At 36.2% G+C, this 19,758-nt stretch overlaps 1 protein-coding gene across 2 annotated transcripts in view; it reads right to left on the minus strand.

The window, feature by feature from the left end:
- CABLES2 (Cdk5 and Abl enzyme substrate 2) overlaps positions 1–18,969 on the minus strand; it is a 34,936-nt gene extending 15,967 nt beyond the window's left edge. The window contains exons 1-3 of one of the 2 annotated variants that reach the window (XM_031951722.1): positions 18,089–18,969; positions 907–978; positions 639–731 (exon numbers count right to left, since the gene is read on the minus strand). In XM_031951722.1, the coding sequence (XP_031807582.1) occupies positions 639–731; positions 907–978; positions 18,089–18,768 (845 nt within the window). In that variant the 5' untranslated portion in view covers positions 18,769–18,969. The remainder of the gene's footprint in view (positions 1–638; positions 732–906; positions 979–18,088) is intronic. The other variant, XM_023494468.2, reaches the window with a different exon arrangement.
- Positions 18,970–19,758: the final 789 nt, after the last annotated feature.

Below are 19,758 nucleotides of genomic sequence, written 5' to 3' on the forward strand. Positions count from 1 at the left end.
TCAAGGAGGTTAAGAGCACAGGTAGGTGCCTCAGTAGATACAATGTTAGTCCCGACATTGGGAAGACCTGAATTCAAATCCAGCCTCGGACACTTCCTAGTTGTGTGACCCTGGACAAATCACTTAACCCTGTTTGCCTTAGTTTCCTCATCTGGAAAATGAGCTGGAGAAGGAGATGACAAGCCACTCTAGGACCTTTATCAAGAAAACCTCAAACTGAGTCACAAAGAATTGGACGTGACTGAAATAAACAACTAATTAAAAAAAAAGGTTAAAGCTAGATCCTTAAAGTCTTATAAATTCCAAAGAGGCACTCATATTTAGATTTTCCATGTAACAGGAAGTGCTTCTTATGGAGGGAAATTTTAATTACACCTGTATTTTAGGAATAACACCTGAAGATACAAAATTCAAGTTAACATGGGTAATTTCTAAAGTTGTAAGATTCTACTGTAAAGAAAGCTTCCTCGCAAAAACCATACTTTTCAATACTTTGAAAATCTTCATATATTAACCTGTTCTATTGGTTTTATGATTCTGAGCAGAGACAAGCATTTCACCTGTATATATAATATAGAAAAAACACTCAGACCATTAAGTTTCTATATTAAAGTAATAAAAAAAAGATTAAAGATCACCTGCTATTTTTTGTGTCATATTGTCTCATGTTCTTAATAAAATGAGTCTTCTTCAAGCCTTTGTGTCTTGGTGATCCAGATATATGTTTGGTTCTGCAATTGAAAAGGAAAAAATAAATAAATTTCTCTCTACCCCACAGACTCTTCATTAGGACTTGTATGATCAGATGGCAGCACCAGCATGCAGGACCTCCGGCACTTTTCTCGGACAAGGGTAGCAGGGAAAAGGAACGCATGCAACAAGATTAATGTTGCTTTGAAAGAGTACCTTTGTACAGTGGCATATTCCACTATGTCTTCTAAAAATTCTAGAGAACAGCGCTGGGAGATAAAACGCCTTCTGCAAAAATGTACATCAACATGAAGAGTGAATAATATTAATTGGAAGCCTTAGTGAATAGAAACTAAAAAAGCATGTGATGGATCCCTTAAAATAGTTATCAAAAAAAAAAAAAAAAAAAAAAAAAAAAAAAAAAAAAAAAAAAGACAGACTCATTAGTATGTAAAATTCAACTTAAGAAGATTTTTATTATCCATTTTAATGAGGTCTTATACTTAAATAGAATCTATGAACTCACCAATGTGGGTAAATCCCTCCATTAGTGATGAAGAACCAAAGCCATCTATCTTTATTCATTTTGGTTAGGATACCTTATCCATGTTTTTTTCACAGATCCTCCACAAAGGTTTTCACTGTAACATCATACTTGTTCCCTTACACTCCTATCCTCCATACTCTGCTTGGTGCTAGAGTCTTTCTCTAGATCTTTTTTTTTTTTTTTTTTTTTATATTTCACATTACAATGGAAGCATTCTAGAGGTCCATTTGTTACCATCTGCTTTTGTCACATGCCTGACTCACTTCCTTTTCAAATCATAAAATTTATTTTTTTCAATGATATCTATTATACTAGTTCTTGCAGACCATGAAACAACTGATGCTTTTAGAAAAACATCTGAGGACTGAAATTCTAAATGGTAATATCAATAATTCATGTGAAACATAAATTAGTATCGTAGAAAGCTCATCCTTACTAATATTTAATATATACTTAGCATAGTGTAAGGTATTGTTATTTTGTATAGATTTCTGGGAGAAAATTTATTTAAGAAGAAAACCATGCCTATCTACTTTTCTAAACATTATCTCTTATTTTAAAGAATTATCGTACAGAAATAAATACTGAATTTATCTGCCTTTTTGGAACATATAGGGCATATGGGACATATATAATATGTATATGTATATATTATATACATATACACACACATATAAATGATTCTGCCTAGCAGAGGCACAAAAAATAATTTTTAATTACTTTAGGATAGTATAAGGGAAGGTTTCATGGAGGAGGTGGCAGCTTGAAGTACTGGTTCAATGGCTAGAAATGGGGGCAATAATGAGGGGAAAAGCTAAGGAAATGGTGCAAAAACATAGGATGCTAACAGGTAGAATAACTGGTGAGCAGTACATAAGACAATGTTAGAAAGAAAGCAACAATAATGAAAAAACCCTTCTATTTAGTTAACATTTTGTTTTTACAGAAAACATGTTCTATGGAACATGTGAACAACAACAAAAATTAGGGAATATTAACAGGGACATCTGTAGCCCAAGACATAAAATTCATTGGGAAGATAAAAAGAGGATTCACTTTACATAAAAACAGGTATCCTATATGTCAAAAAATAGGATAAGTACTTTTAAATTTTAATACTTCCCATATCTCATTATGTCAGTGACTTCCCAAAAGAAATGTGGGAATAGGATACTCTCTTTTCTTTTTTTAATTATCTAAAGAATGAGTTTGATAGATACCAAGACTTTATATACAGTATAGTATTTGAGGCAATCTTAAGACAAAATGGGAATTCACCAGGCACAGAAGGTATGGGAGTGGGACTCTGATTTGTTGGCTCACTTTCTGTGGGTACGTATTATAGTTTATGGGTGTTTAATTAAGTGGATTTATGGATATCAATCAGTTTTAATCAAATTAACCCTCACAAAATGGACAAATTGGCTTAAAAAGGTTCCTGTAAAAAAATTGTGGACTGATAATACTATCAATGAAATAAAAGTAAACAAAAGAAAATAGTAGAAATAACACTTTTATTCCCAGGAGGATCTCGTCAGTCACAATAAATATAAAAGTAAAACAATGACAATCTAATCATATCACCTCCCAAATTAAAAAATCATCAAAAAGACTGAAAAAATAGATATCTCCTATTGTTAGTAATCAACCCAGGTACTCAATATATATATATATATATATTAAAATTCAGATATTAGCTAATAATAGTAGAAAGTCATTATGACCAGCAAGACACTTAAAAATTAAGCTTCTGTTGTCAAAAATGTATCACTTCTATCTGCACAGTGTTAAAAAAAAAAAAAAAATTTCTAACCTGGTTAAAATTATACCAAATGAAGAATTTCAGTGGATTCTTCCTTGATATCAGAGAAGATGGAAATTTGCCAACTAAATATCAACATAAATCTGTGGATAAATTTCTGGATAAGATTTAAAAATAAGTATCATAATTTACAGTAACCCAGAGTCAATGATGTGCTTTTTCAACTTGTAATTTATGTATGATTGTCAGGTATCCTTTTCTGATAATGCAGCCACAAAAACTAATTATGGCAACAAACTGAATTGCTTCCTAAAAAATTGAAATATTTAGTGAGAAAAAGGTTTTTGTACCATTTAAATATTTTAAGGATTTTTTTAATGAATATATTAGTATATGTATGTGACAAAAATACATTTAAATTTTTTTTTACTCATAAGTATATGTGATCCAAAAAGTTTAGAGACTGATTTATGTGATGTATCATGGCCTTAATAAAAACACATGACTGACTATGCTTTCTACAAGTGAAGTATTTTAAACAAATATCAATGAAAAATTGATTCACTGAAAACAGATCCCAAATTAAACATTTCAGTCTACTCAAGTGATAATGCTGTTCCTTATGCTACAGCCATTTGGCACATAAAAACATCAATGCATAATAATTATTGGATTTACTAGTACTATATTCTTTCAGTTGGGAAAATTTCCAGTAATATTACCTAAGCAAAATTATCTATAAGTTCAATTTCTTTTCAAGTGATTGTTAATTTTTCTCAAGGCACTGAGAGCACATTTTGTTACCTTAGGTAGAGGTTTCTATTCTTAATTTGCCAATTAACATATTAAGTCAGGAGCTAAGATTTTATGCTGGAGCATAGCATTCTTTTTTTTTTTTTTGAGAAGTATGCATAAATGCTTTTATTTTTTTATTTTTATTAATAGCCTTTTATTTACAGGTTATATGCATGGGTAACTTTACAGCATTAATAATTGCCAAACCTCTTGTTCCAATTTTTCACCTCTTACCCCCCACCCCCTCCCCCAGATGGCAGGATCACCAGTAGATGTTAAATATATTAAAATATAAATTAGATACACAATAAGTATACATGACCAAACCGTTATTTTGCTGTACAAAAAGAATCAGACTCTGAAATATTGTACAATTAGCTTGTGAAGGAAATCAAAAATGCAGGTGGGCATAAATATAGGGATTGGGAATTCAATGTAATGGTTTTTAGTCATCTCCCAGAGTTCTTTCTCTGGGCGTAGCTGGTTCAGTTCATTACTGTGGAGCATAGCATTCTTGCTACCCTGTTGTGCAAGGGACTTTTAATTGGATTTATGTTTGACTATTACAAGATGAATGTGTCAGAACCTGGGCTTATGTTATGTGTGTTGTAAACCTTAGTGTTTTATGTCACCTACCATCTTTTAATTACTTGCAGCTATGAAAAAAAGGGAAAAAAATGACTCAAATAGAATCCAGAAACATATTTACTATAAAATCTTTCATTAGGGGTTTGTGTCAGGTAATAATAATAATATTTTAGCATTTATATGGTGCTTTAAAGTTTGTAAAGCCCTTTAGAAAATTCTCATTTTATTCTTCTACCCTTGGAAGGAGAAAGCTATTATTATTTCTACCTTACAAATGAGGAAAATGAGGGAAATTAAATGATTTCACTAGAGTCCCATAGCTAATAATGTCTAAGGTCACATTTGAACTCAGATCTTCCTGATTCCAGAACATATTCTACCCATGGCCTAATATTCTGTAATATGAGAGATAAAGAATGAAGCAATGGTGGGAAGACAGATAAAAAAAAAAAAACTAAATATAATTTCATTGTATTTTCAAATATATGTGTATTACATGGTAGGAAAAAACTTATATTGAATTAAGAGAAAGCATAATATACAGAATGAGGAAAGTGATGATGAGCTGAAAATCCTCACAAACTCTTTTTTGGTCAGATTATGCCTGAAATATAATGTTAATGGTGATAATAAAAATAAATGTTTCCATTTATATGTCACTAAAAGGTTTGCAAAGTATTTACAAACATCATCACAATTCCTCTGGGATGTAGTTGCTATTACTATCTCCATTTTACAGATGAGGAAACTGAGGCAGAAACTACCCTGCCCAAGATTAATTAATAATTGACTGAGACAGGATTTGAAAATCAGATTTTTCTGGACTCTTTAAGTCCAGGCACTCTAAACCATTGTACCACCAGCTGTCTAAGTAGAATTACAACATCTAATTCTGGGCAACATAGGCTAATCTAGAGAAGGGTGGGTAGGATGGCCCATGTAGATGAGGATCAGATAAAGAAAATAGAAAGGCTTAGCCTGAAAAAAAGAGGATCTAATCGTATGGGTATTTAAAGACACTCTTCATAGCGAAGAAGGACTAGACTTGCTCTGTCCTTAGAGGGTATAACTAGAACAAATTTGTAACTATTAGGGAACTTCACAAAGTGTGCTCTTAAATCAAGCATAAACAAATTCAGCTGGGGGCAAAGGAGAGGGCAGAGGAAAAGCCTTGGGACATAAGGCCTTGGCAGGACACAGTGAAGCTGCTACTTGGCAAGTACTCACAGGGCTGAGAGGAAAAGCATCAGTTACTTCCTATGTTAACTAATTATTCTGGATAATTAGGTGTAAAGGAATGCTATCAACACCCTCTAAATCTCAGTGCCTGCCTGTTCTCATTATGACTCTTCAATAGAAAAAAGTGAATAAAAGCTATAGCGAGGGAGATTTTGCTATATTAGATATATGTGTACTTAGATGTATATATAGAAACATTTCCTAAAAAATTAGAATATTCTTTTGAAGACAGTAGGAGCCTCTCCTCCTGGAGGTCTTTAACTGGAGTCTGGGTGACTTCTTGTCAGAAATGTGGCAGAAGAAATCACTGTTTAGACAGAAATCAGATTACATGGCTTTTGGCCTCTTCCAAATGTGAAATTCTATTTCTGGGCTAGAAATACTTTTTGATAAAAATGAAGAGATTTAAAAATTTCTTAAAGATTTAAAAATCAACACAGAAATGATATTCTTAAGCCTAGAATGATAAAAATGCACATCCTTCCAGTAAGTAATAATAATGCTAGCTAACATACAGCATTTCAAAGTTTGCAAAGCAGCACTCTATATATACATTATTTAAATTGTGGAAAATATTCTTGACCAAATAGTTTATATTAATCATTCTGTTAATGAGATACATGATATAAGTGAAAACTCAAGTTATTTATAGATTCAATAATCCCTCAAAGCTCAGACTTGGAAACTCAAACTGCAATGCGCTGACACAGGATAAAATCAGTCATCAGATCAGCTAAAATGGGGACAAAGACACTGAGCCTCCGTACTGGAAAATATACTGACTGAAGTCAGATTTGGCCTTATCTGCTTAGAGACAAAAAAAACTAAACAATTAAATAATTTAACTTTAGTTCAACATTAAGAGCAATATACTGTATACCAGAATACAATGCTCTAAAAGTCAATGCAGTTAGAAGCAAAGTTTTCTAATGAGTATAAGCTTTAATAGTGAATAATTGAACGAAAACTTTTGGAACACCTTGTATAATATGTTCAGGTGTAAGAAGCAATGTTATCACTTGTACTTATCTTTTAATAACATGATATATAACTATAGATTTTAGGCAAGAAAAAGTCTTTAGTTATATAAAATGAATTTTATTAAATATAACATGAATATATAAAGAATTTTATAACTTAATGCTAATTTCAGAGAAATATTGTGAGGATTACTGCTGATAGGGCAAACAAAGCTGTCAAGTATTTTGAACACCTCAAGGAAAGGTGAAGCTTGACATCATTGTTCTTGAAAAGCTCCAGAAGTATTTAATGCATTATTTGCAGTATTTACTTTTGGAACACACATGCATAAGAAACAGTGAAATACTGGCCATAGCTGACAGATCAGATGATGTTTTTAAATCTGAGAGGATGTGGCAATTTCAAGCTTTTTTTGCTCTATATACGTAAGGTAAATTTATTTTCGGCAGTCTGTAAGTGACCCAATACCATGAATGTATCATAGGTATATTTTATTTAACCTAATCATAGCTCTTAAGCATAGATTTAAGTTGGAAGGGATCTCAGAAATGATTCTTTTACAACATCACTGACTTAAGACCATTCAGTTTCCACTTGAATTTAGAAATACTCTATTCTACTTTTAGGTAGTTTAAACTGTTAGAACAAGCTAAAATCTGCCACTGCAAAATGAATTTTAAATTCCTAATTTTTTCCTTTGGAAACAAAAACAAGTTTGATTAACTCTTATAAATGACCACCCTTCAAATACTTGAAGATAACTATCATGTTTTCTCTCAATCTTTTCTTTAATTCACCACACCTAGCTTTTTCAATTAAGATGCAACCAAAGATAACAGAACAATTAATGGATAAGGACTAATCTTTTTGGTAGAATGGAAACAGATAGGGACTACTATGCAGGAGAGCCCATTATTTAAATTACAAGTTACAGTTTCCAAACTTTGTTTTCCTTGTTCTTCTGGTACCCTTCATAAAGTGTTTTAAGTGATGATATTAATAATTATTTTAAGGGGGATTATGCAGTATTCATAATTCTATAGATAGACTACAAATGTACAATTTAAATAGGTCTCTGAATCTCAAAATGACTTGTTCACCTAACAAGTGGGTAATTGTGTCACTGCCTTGTTATATATCTGAGAAACAAATATTCATCTTCACAGAAATTCTGTGGAAAAAAACAAAATTTCGTATTTATAAAAGGTATACAAGATCACCCTCATGTAAAGGGTACTGTAATGTATTCTGGGTTTCTAAGTAAATTTAGTTGTGAGAGGTCAATTGATCATGAAAGGCTCCATTCTTATATACAATAAGAGATACTGAAGAAAACTTCCAACTATCCCTACTCTCAAAAATGGGGTAAGAGAAAACAAATGAAAGTGACCTTTAACCGGTTTTAGATATTTACAAGTTTTTGGGAGGAAGTTTTTTTCATTATAAGTGTGGGCAGATAAATTTAATGATTTACAATTTCTGTATTGTCTAGTCTTTTTTTTTCTTTTTATTATATAGCTTTTTATTTACAAGACATATGCATGGGTAATTTTTCAGCATTGACAATTGCAAAACTTTTTGTTCCAATTTTTCCCCTCCTTCCCCCCATCCCTTCTCCCAAATGGTAGGTAGACCAATACATGTTAAATATGTTAAAGTATATGTTAAATACAATATATGTTGTATTGTCTGGTCTTAAGAAGAACAATGAATTTCTTTTAAGAAATTTTAAAAAATGGAAATTATAATTATTAATATATCAGTACTGATTACTAGTATCAATAATAACAATTGCTAGCAGTTATATAGTGCTTTAAGGTTGACAAATTACTTTATGTATGTAGTATATGCTCTGGAGCTACTCTTGCAATTCTTACTCATATTTAAGAAGTCAGTAAAATGCCCCTAATGTGGCTATGTCTTTCCCTTAGAGTTCTGGGATTAATCCTCAGGGGCTGGGGTTTTCTTTCCAATACTACATAGCTCTTAAGTCCTCATCAATGTGCTTCTTGTTATTTTTATGAGTTGGTTATCAGTCAGCCAGACTTAATTGACTTTTAGAAAAGGGGTATTTTACTATAGTGATATGAATAGTTGTTATAGACCTCCTCCCCAATCCAGGCATATTTCCTATAAGTACTTAAAAGTGTCTGGGGAAAGAGGAGTCGAGGTTAAGCATATATGGCAAACTCAGAGCTTTTTAAGTCCTTTTACTGGAGTCCTTAGATCTTCCCTTTAGGTACAAGTAGCTTTTTTCCTGAGCTCTTTGTAGAATCCTGAATTCTTGACCCCAATGCAGACAATGCAATCCATGTATTTGGGGATGCTTCTAGGACAAAGATTTGTGGTCATCCTTGTGCATATCTAGAATGAACTCACTGGGAAGCAACTGACAGGCATGAGCCTCTGGATGAGATATGCTAAAGAGCATCTCTTAAAGCAAAACATAAATATGATAAAGAATGGGTTTTAGGATTATCTTTAAGTTAACAGGAAACTAAAACCATGGTCAAATGTTCTAGAATTATGTAATCAAAGAATATTAGCACAGAAATGAACTTTACAAATCATCTATTCCACCTCCTTCCCAGAATTTTTACCAGCAATTTTTGGAACAAGAAGCATGAAATATGCCCAGAATAAAGGGAGCAGCAGTGGCAGCCCTAGGATACCATGAAGTTGATGCTAAGAGATAGAAACATCAATTAGTAATTTCCCATTTTAACTATTTTTGTTAATTAGGTGCTAAAGCTCAATTGCCATGCTGCTAAGGAACTAACTGTTGTTAAAACTCTCTAAAGCTGTCATCCTGGGGCAAAGCTCCCATAACCCTTCCCAGGTTACAGCTCTTTCCTTTCCTTCAATAAAAGAGGAAATTAAGGCTTGTGACATGAGGTTAATTTGTCCAAAGCTGTATTGCCAATTACCGGTGGAGCCAGGACTCTCACAACTTCTAGTCCAGAGTTCTGGTCCCCAAACCACACCTACTGTTTCTCTAGGTAGTCATAGCTATATTCTTCCTCCCCTAAGTTTTAAAAACAAATATACAAAGTATGTTCATTTTTTCAAGGTATATACAGTAATAACATGCAATAATTATCTAGTTCTTTTTAAATAAGCTAGCTGAGAAGGTTGCTGCACTTTAGAATTTTTATTTTTGGCACATAGAGGAGGCATCTTGTTTAACAGTGTGTACTTCCAGTTACCATATTGTATTCATTTAATTTTGAACAACTGTTCAATAATAGGTTTAATATCCTCAATGGATATTTTATAGTTTCTAGCATATGACAAGTTTTCCATTTTGATTTTGAATTGTAGCAACCAGACAGTTCTCAAAGGCATGAATTATTCTCTCCTCTCCCTTTTAGCTGACCTTCTGGTTCAAGAAGCATCCTTTAGTTAGACTTAGGAATGACTTAATTTTAAGGTTAATTTTAATTTCAAAGCCACAATATTCCTGGCATAACAAATCAAAGAAGCACACAATCCACTGATGCATTGAGTAATAGTTAAGTAAGAAATAGAATTACAAAGGCCAGTATAGTTTGGGGGAGACAAACAAATAGAATGCAACTCAGTCATTAATATGTGAAATAAGGATAAATACAATGGTTGCTAGAATTCTTTTGGCATCAGAAATTATAAAGGGGCAGCTGGATGGTCCAGTGGATAGAACACTGGCCCCAGAGTTTAGAAGGAACTGAATTCAAATCCAGTCTCAGACACTTAAACACTTACTGTGTACCCTGGGTAAATCACTTAATCCCAATTGCCTTGCAAAAAACAAAAACAAAAAAGGAAGACAGGTATAGAAATTATAGCCATGTAGCAACAATTTTAGCTGATTATTTACATATTTCCCCACCTCCTGGGAAAAGAGATCTGTTCTAACCAATTATCATCAATAGGAATTTGTATTTTCTTAGGAGGGTAAGAAAAAATTGGTTTCTGAGAGAGGCCTCTCTTCCTGCTTTTCGGGAACAAAAGGTCAGGAGCCAAGAAAGAAGAGTAAGTTAGGAAGGGAAGACCAGTAAAAGTTTAGTGAGATCCAGACAAATTTGTGAGACTTTTTTTTTTTTTTTTTTTTTTTTAAACAGCACTAATTACATGGATTTTTGCTTTCTGGATGGCTGTAGATATCTCCCTCCAACTATGAAGATTCAATAGACATGCCTCCTCTACTCCTGCCTCTGTGCTTCTAAGTTTCTTTCTTTCTTTTTTTTTTTTTTTTGTGCTTCTAAGTTTCACACAATGTTCCTATGTTGCCCAATGTGCTGGGTCTCTTTCTTATTTTCTTTTGACACTGCAAAGATACCAGTGGAATACAAGTATTATTTGTCATTCCTTGTTCTTGCCACCAGATTATCCAAATTTTTCACACTTGTACATTTCTTTGGTGACAGTTTTTACTTTGGTTCTTCTAAGTACTTCCTTATTTGTTGCATATTACAGCACATTCAACACCAACTATGAGTTGCTACATTGCTGTAAGAGTGATACTAATTTTCAATTATTTGGAAAACATAAGATCTCATGACTTGCAACTACACAACACTGACAGAACATTAGTAAAAAAAAGAGATTTTTTTTCCCTCCTGGGAGAAATCTGAAGTCATTAAAGGAACTTTGAAATCTTCCAAAAGTAATCTCACCCATTTCATACTTCCCATTTAAGTCTGGGACCATATGTATTACCGGCCCAACATGTGTATATTTATGTAAACAGATACCTTTACTAACCGTCAGCCTGTAAAAGTTATCTCTCCACCATGTCAAAATCTGGACAAATTATTTTCATTGAATAAGTATATTTCTCTTCTTTCTGGTGGGAAGAATGATGAAATACAAAATTCCTTATAACAAAAAGAAAGTCAAGCAAAACAAATTCTTGAACTGAAGAAGTTAAGAAAAAGTCTCATTCTGCATTATGGGTCCATCACCTCAGGTGATAGTTAGCATGTTTCATCATTCTAAGTAATGTGGTCTTTCAAATTTGTTTTCACAATAGTTGTATAACTTGGTTTCCTGGTTCTTACTTCACTCTTCATCAGTTCAGAGATTTTCCTAGGTTTCTCTGAAATAAGCCCTTTAGTCATTTGACAACACAATTGTATCCCACTAGATTCATAAGCCATAATTTGTTTAGTCATTTCCCAATTGATGGGATCCTTTAATTTCTGATTTTCTGCCACCACAATATCAACATTTTCCTTTTTTGGGGTCAACTTTGCCAATCTGATGAGTGTGAGATATAATCTGTTACTTTAATTTGTATTTCTATAATTAGTAGTTATCTGGAATACTTTGTATGGTATAGATAGCTTCTTCCTTAGAAAGCTGTCTATTCATATTTAATCATTTATCAATTGAGGAACTGTTTCTATTATTTTTAAAAATCTTAAGTGGTTCCTTATAGATCTCTGAAATGTGATACTACAAAGAAAGGTTGGGTGATTATGGCCTTTGTTCTTATTTAGGAGACTACAGTATTTTAGGGCTTGATACAATAAAGACATCTACAAAGTGAAGCTTTTGGAGGATTTCATCATTTTTATGGAATCAATCTTAATTTTGACTTAATAATTGAATCTGTGCTGTTATTTCCTCCAATACAGTGGCGAATACTTTTGGTGAACATTTCTACTTGTTTTATACCTGCCTGATACTAGTGAGTAGAGGATCAATGAATCAGAGTTTCTTTGTTATCATATTTTTCAAGGAATCTTACATAATTTTGATATATGCATAGGAGATGGCTTGTTGAAAGAAAGGTTTAAGGTAACATTCTGTTTTATAGTTTCCTTCTAGTAACTATCAACTTTTAAAAATTAAAAAAATTAGTCAATGGGATCTTCTTTCACTGTGGACATTTATGAAGTCTGATACAAAAGAACCTCTAAATAACAAGTATCTTCACAGAAGAATTATACTAGGGAGCAGGATGTAGCAAAAAAGGACACTGGACTAGAAAACAATACCTGAGTTTCAGTTCTTGGCAAGTAACTATCCTTCTGAGTATGTTTCTTACTCATTTTTAATAAGGTCTCTTATAAGGTCTCTGTTCAGGGAATTGGATTAGGTCGTCTCTTAAGTCTTTTTCTAATGTTAAGATTCTATGATTTTATATGTTGGGATACCCAAAGAGATACCTTTTGAAAGACTCATAATTTTAAAAAATTATCAAAACTTTTTTCTTGTTTAGAGCTTAAAGTTTGGAGTTCAATTAGCCCTGGAGTTTGGTAGTTTGATTCTCAATAACTGTACAACATATTCAGTGAAATCTTCATCTAAAGATGATCTTACTCATCTATTCTTATTCTAGGTAATAAGTAGCATCAGAGAAATAGTGAAAGCCTGACTTCAAGCATGTACATAGTTTTAGCCCTCTAAGTAAGAGGAATAATTATAAATGTTTCTGCAATCCAGTTTTACACTACGGGAAATTAAACTTGGATAGAAATTAGATGCTTCAGTTTTACTTTTGTACATAATTAAGTCGTAAAGACTAGTTAAAATTTTAAGACTTCAAGATTCTAAAATAGGTAAATTATGAAGAAGGTAATAAATAATCACAAAAATCCATTCTACGAAGCTTCTCATTTTCTCTTGGGTTGGTTCCATTAAGACTATATAGTCATTAAATTTTTTTAACCAGTTACTAACTAAATTTGTTTTATTTTGAGGACTTCTCTTGAATCTTTTTGTAATGTTTTATGTGAATTTCTTTTTAATTACTAGCAATCTGGATATAGAAACAACAAAAGGAGACATTCACAAGGGATATAAAAATTACTTATCACAAAAACATCTATATTTAAATTATTAATGCCAAATTTATAAGCATTTTGTTATATATATTCTCCCCTAAAAGGCATATACAAATGCTCTAATACCAAAATCTGGGAGAAAAATAGAATGGTATAGTAGGGAGAGCACTGGCTCTGGAGCCAGAGAATTTGAGTTCAAATCCTATTTCTGAAGTTTCCCAACTGTCTGACTTTGGGCAAGTTACTTCATTTTCTTGGGCCTTGGTTTCTTCATGAATAGAATGAGACAGACTAATCCTTTTTGGATTTACAATCTGGGTGATGCTTCCAATGGTTATTTACAGAGAAAATTTTGCCTTAAGAATTTTCTTAAGGAAAAAAAAAAAAGTTTTTTTTAAAAAAATAATTAAAAAAAATAATTTCTTTTAGAAATAATTGATTCTTGCACAATAAAACTGCAAATTTTAATTGATGAGGGTAGAATGATATCTAGGTAAATAAAAGCCAATGGACTCAAGAAGTGATTGTCTCCTAAACTTACAAAACTGTTCGACAATCTCTGATAAAAAGATATGCCTTCTCCTTGTCAAGGCAATCCCCAGCAATAGGTAACTTTAATGCTATTCTCTCATTTCCCTTTTGGCATATTGCCCCCCTAATTATTTCCTTCCTAGTCACCCTCCTATCTTATCTTCAGTCTATCTCCTGGTTCTTCTCCTGCTGCCTACAAATAGCCTGGGTGCCTTCATCCAGGCCTGCAGCTCTCTTCTCAAGGGCTATCACCTCTCCTATGGGCAAGTAGGTGGTAATGGAGAGAGTGCCAGACTCAGGAAAAACTGGGATTAAATTCTGTCTCAGATGCTTATAAGGCAGCACAATCCTAAGAAAATCATTAACCTCTCTGCGCCTTAGTTTCTTCATCTGTAAAATGAGGGAGATAGACTTGATGACAATTAAGGGCCCTTTCTCATTTACAACCACACCTCTTGGTCACCATTTCCTTCACTCTTCAACTCTCTGAAGTGTAATTTCTGACTTCAATCCAATGAGATTGCTTTCAAGTTGCCGATGATTTCTGAATTGCTAGATCTGGTGGTTGTTTCTCAATCTTTATCCTTCTTGAGCTCTTTGCAATATTTCACCCCGCTGACCACCTTTTCCTCTCAGCTTTCTCTGGATTTTCCCTCCCTAGAATTCTATTCTGGATAACGTACCATATCCTGCCCTTTCCTGTGGGTGCACCCCGAGGCTCTGTCCTGGTTCCTCTTCACTTTTTATACTATTTGAGTGACTTCATCAGCTCTCATAAGTTTAATTAGCAATTCTATGCAGATGACTCCCAGATCCAAATATCTAGTTTGGTCTCTCCCCAGGTGTCTCTAAGAGGCAGAAGAATTTGGGTTCAAAACCCAATTTTAACACAGAGTGCTTGTGTGGTATTGACAAGTCAGTTCACTTCTGTGCACCTTGGTTTTCTAATCTGTCCCTTCAGAGTCCAGATAAATGATCCTATGATTCCATCTTGCCAGTTTCCAGTTGGATGGATTTTCTATAAGCACCTCAAATTTAGCATGTACAAAATACGGCTTATTAATTTTCTCCATAAACATTCTCTCATAATTTCATTATCTTTGTTGATGGCATCAAGTCACAGAGGTTCACAACTTTGGAATCATTCTTGGGACCTCATTCTCCCCTACCCCACATATCCAATCAGCTGCTAAGTTTCTTCTAGTCTACCTTCATGACAGCTCTTGAATCAACCCTTCCCTCTATTAAAATGGCCATCATTACAGTTAGGCTTTCACTTACCTCTTGATAGGAGCATTATAGAAGCTTCTCTAATGGTCTTTTTGCCTCATCTCTCTCCCTCCAATAATCCCCCTCTACATAAGGGATTTTCCTACAACACAAGCCTGGCTCCATCATTCCATTTCGCAAATTCCAGTGCCTATTTCTAAAGTCAAAAGGGGACAAACTCATTTGGCTTTCTTTTAAAGCCCTTCACAACATGATTCTAAATCACCTTCCCAGCCTTGTAAGTTACTCCTGGCTTTATCCCCAAGGTTCCAACCAAATGGGCTTTTGTGCAGTTCTTCATACAACATTCCATCACCTGACTCTTATGCCTTGGAACAGTTTGTTCACACTTGTAATGTACTCCTTCTAGATTTTACCTTCTAAAATTTCTAGCATCCTTAAAAACTTAATTCATCTTCCAAAGAAATATATAAAGCATCAAAGACAAACAAAAAAGAATTTTAAAAAAATCCCTGTTTCAAAGAAAATGAAGAAGCCTATAAAATTTTAGCTTCTTGGCTATTTTTAAATCATCTTGGCATAATAAAAATGAAATCTTTATCTAGGAGATAAAATTTTTGTTAGGAGAATAAGAACTTAGATGATTCATTCATTTACTAATGGCATAAGTGCAATGATCAATTCTAGACCAAAAGTTGAGGATCAAATTAATAAAAGTTATATTCAATACCCAGCTTAATTTACTAATAACTTCAATACACTTGCTATTTTCATATCTTGAAAACTAGGAAGAGAACTCTGAGGACAGGTAGTTATTATTTGAACCTCTAAAGTATTATCAGTATGAGCCATTTATCACTGTGAGTAAATCATATTTTGAAAAAAGTCCTAATGTATAATAAGTATCTTCAGATTTCTCTAATACTCTCTCAGAATAAATGATTTAATTATTATATACCTTTCAGGACACACTGCAAATCGACTACAACCTTAAATCTACACATAATTACTCATAGTTTTTCTATACACGAAGCATCATTTTACTATGGTGATCAAAAAATTTTGCATAATGTAGAAATGACCTTAAGAACATAGATAATTAAACACAATGCAATGATAGTTTTCCTGCTGTTTCACACTCTGCTAAGGCAGTCTTTGTACCAGCCACAAGGGCTGACAATGATTTTATATATAGGTATGCTTGAAACAGTTCATGTTTTAAACATATGACAACATTAAATCTCAACTTTTTAAAGACTCTTGTTATTACAGCTAGGATTGATTTGTTTTCTAGAGATCACTTTCCTACACCATATCAGAAGATCTATTAAGATCAAGTGAACAAGCACTTTTATGTTGTTTGTCTTTATATGATAGGTCCAGAAAAATCACTAAGCAGTTACTTGTGGTGTTTCATTCTGGTTAAGAAACTTAAATTTTACAATCATGAGGCTTATCTATTAGTTGTGTTAAAAAATAAACCACAAAGAGCATCGGAATGAGCTCTGAGAGTGTGGTATAAATCCAGCATCTTATGATCATTTATTTGCCAAAGAACTCTCTCTCCCCTTCCCCACCTTATTTAAAGAAAGTCACTAACATTTAGAAAATGCTATTGTAAAAAGGGTCATTTTAATCTTTGAAGATTCAAAGGTCAAGTCCCACTCTGCAAGAAGACTTTTTCTTGTTTTCTTGAATCTTGATGCCTTCCCTCTGAGACTTTCTCCAATTTATCCTGTACAGCATATATATCTTGATTGTACTTTGTTATTTGCACCATTACCTTGCCCATTAGAGTGGGGTTCCTCGAGATCAGGGCCTTTTTCTGTATGTTTTCATCGTATGCTTAGTACTTAGCACAGTGCCTGGCTGACATAATTAGCATTATAATGCTTGTTGGCCTGGTCTGAGATAGCGCTTTCTTGCCTATTAAAAAAAGCATCAAATGGCACACTTGATAAGGATCTCAGTAAATAACTAATTGGGAAGAACTAGCTACACCAAGATAAATTTTTTTAAAAATATAAAGAACTTCAGTTTACTTTCCTCAAGAGTTAAACATGTGCATTCATACATATGTAATAGTTGTCAAGCAAAAAATGTAAATATCTACTTAAAAAACTTGGATTTTTGAATTTAATATAAATTTAGGAATTTAACAAAAAATTTATAAAATAGGCTTCTGAAAGTCCTCTTTAAAAAAAAAACTGAAATTAATTTGTTTTCAAGGAAGCATGTTTAGGTAGTCTTGACTGGAGGGGTTTAAATTATTGTTCATCGCTTGGAGTAGAACTTCTCCAAGTCAGCACTACTTCAAACATACACTATTTTCTGAAGACAAAATAGCCGTCAAGGTCATGAAAACCATTCGTAAAAAAAAAAAAATGCTCTCGATTGGTTTGTTTTAAAAAAATTTAAAAACAAATCTCAGCAACAGGACCCGATCTGCAAACACTACAGTTTTTCAACGTGAGATGTGCCAAATGCCCAAGCATCTTCTTCCTTCGTGGTTAAAAGGGTCAGAAGATGCTGCCAGGAAATGAGGGTAAGACACCAGCCCCGGAGCGATGGCTCAACACTTGTTTTAGGGGGGAAAGCCTAAACTGGGGAGGGAGTAAAAGAAAAAGCAGAAACCTAGACACACTACGGGGAAAAAAAGTATCTACATACTGTCATGTGCGTTTCCTGAGAGGGAAGGGAAATCACCAAGAAGGTAAGTAAGTTAGATGCTGGAGGGAGTCTTTGGAGGAGTTGTGGGGGACGGGTGCTCCGGCGAGGGGCAGAGCTCAGCAGTAGCATCGTGGGGGTCAGAGACCCCCAAGTGGGGCTCCGTGGGTCCCCACCTCTCCCAGCACCCCCCGAGGTCCCCAGCACGGCCCCTCTGCAGACGACGCCGGGGTGGGTGGGGAGGGTGTCGGGACGCTCCCCGCCCCCACCTGCCCGCGGGACTCTCACCTTTGCCGCTGGACCTCCAAGGTGAAGCCCGTGCTGGTCTGCGTGGGGCTGAGGAGCCCCTGCGGAGTTGAGGGAGCCCCCTTGCTCCCTAGCCCGGACATCGCCGCGGCGGCGGCGGCCCCACCAGCGGCGGCGGGGGGCGCGGTGAGCGGGGCGGGCGAACCCAGCTGACCCCCGAGCAGCAGCAGCTGGGGCAGGAAGACGCCGCCTCGGGCACCCGGGGGCTCGGCTTCGCCGCGGGCCGGCGGCAGGGGACTGTCCTTGGGCAGCTGCAAGAGCAGGGCCGGGGCTGGGGGAGGCCCGTTGGGGGCCCCGGGACGGGACGGCCCGACGGCGGAGGGAGGCAGCGGGTGCCCGGCTGGGGACTCCCCGGCCGCCGCCGCCTGTCCGGACGAGCTCTCATCTTGAATCTGCGGCGGGGGCTTCTCGCCGCCAGGGAAGAGGCTGGGGGGCCGGCCATCCAACGAGATGTTATTAAGGAAAAAGAGGGCGGCCTGTCGGCGCCGGGGGTCGCCCCGCTTCCTCAGCTGCGGCGGGTGGCGTGGCGCTGAGTGCTCTCTAGGGGTCGGCGGGGTCGGTGGAGGCTTGGAGGACGAGCCAGTGCCGGTGGCGGCGGCGGCGGCGGCGGCGGCCGAGGCAGAGGCGGCTGAAGAAGAGCCACCCGCCGCGGCCGCAGCCATTCTCTAAATGAGCCGCAGCGGCCCCAGCCGGCCAGAGTGGCCCTGTCGGGAACGCGCACGCCCATCGCCCATTGGCCATGGCGCGTGGGCATGCAAATAAGAGGATGTTCTGAGGCAATCTATTGGGCATCCCGGCCCGGGGGGCGGGCCAAACCTTTCTCCAGGGAATGCTCCTCTGGGTCCTAGAGGCTATTGATCTTGAGTCTTGAGGGAGCGGCCGGGCTGGCCGCCCGTCCCCCCCACGGGGATAGATCAGGCGCCAAGACGCCCCGCACCTCCCGCGTAGCGTGTCTGAATCCGGGCCCGGGGACGGGTGCGGGCCCCGTAGTTGCTGCTGATGCGCTGCTGTTGGGGGAGATGGGAGCTCACTTCCTAGGCTGCAGGTGGGACAGCCCTTTGTTGCTGAGGCCTGGGGGAGGAAGCAGCGGGTTGGCGCTGCCGGTCCCTGGCTTCGCGCCTCCCGCACGGGGCTCGGGGCTGCTGGTCCGGGGCGAGCCCGACCTGAGGAAGGGGAAGGGACCTAGTTAGCACTTCCTCGTTTGCTCACAGAAGACAAAGGAGCTGCTGCGCGCTCTTAATAACACTGTTGTTGCCATTCAACAGAGGGGAGGGGGACACTGAACTACATCACTGTTCTCCGTGGAAGTTTTCTTTTCCTGAGTGCCAGAGAGCCCCTGGCTCCCCTCCCTTCCTCTTAACGGCGGACGCTGTGTCCCAGCGATCAGTGACTGGACCAAAGCACAACTAGGGGGCGGCGGATAGAGCTCTGAGCCAGGGAGCCCTGAGTTCAAATTCTGACACCTTGTTGTGGGAATCGAATGAGAACAGATTATAAAGTGCCCGGCATGTCGTAGGTGCTTTAAAATTTAAAATTAAATATATTTAAATATTTAATTTATTCAAATATATTTATTTAATATAATAACATATAATTTATATACAATATATTATATATTATTTATATTTATATTATATAAACACATATATATA

Source organism: Sarcophilus harrisii, chromosome 2 (genome assembly GCF_902635505.1).
Source record: "Sarcophilus harrisii chromosome 2, mSarHar1.11, whole genome shotgun sequence".
Classification (NCBI taxonomy): Eukaryota; Metazoa; Chordata; class Mammalia; order Dasyuromorphia; family Dasyuridae; genus Sarcophilus; species Sarcophilus harrisii.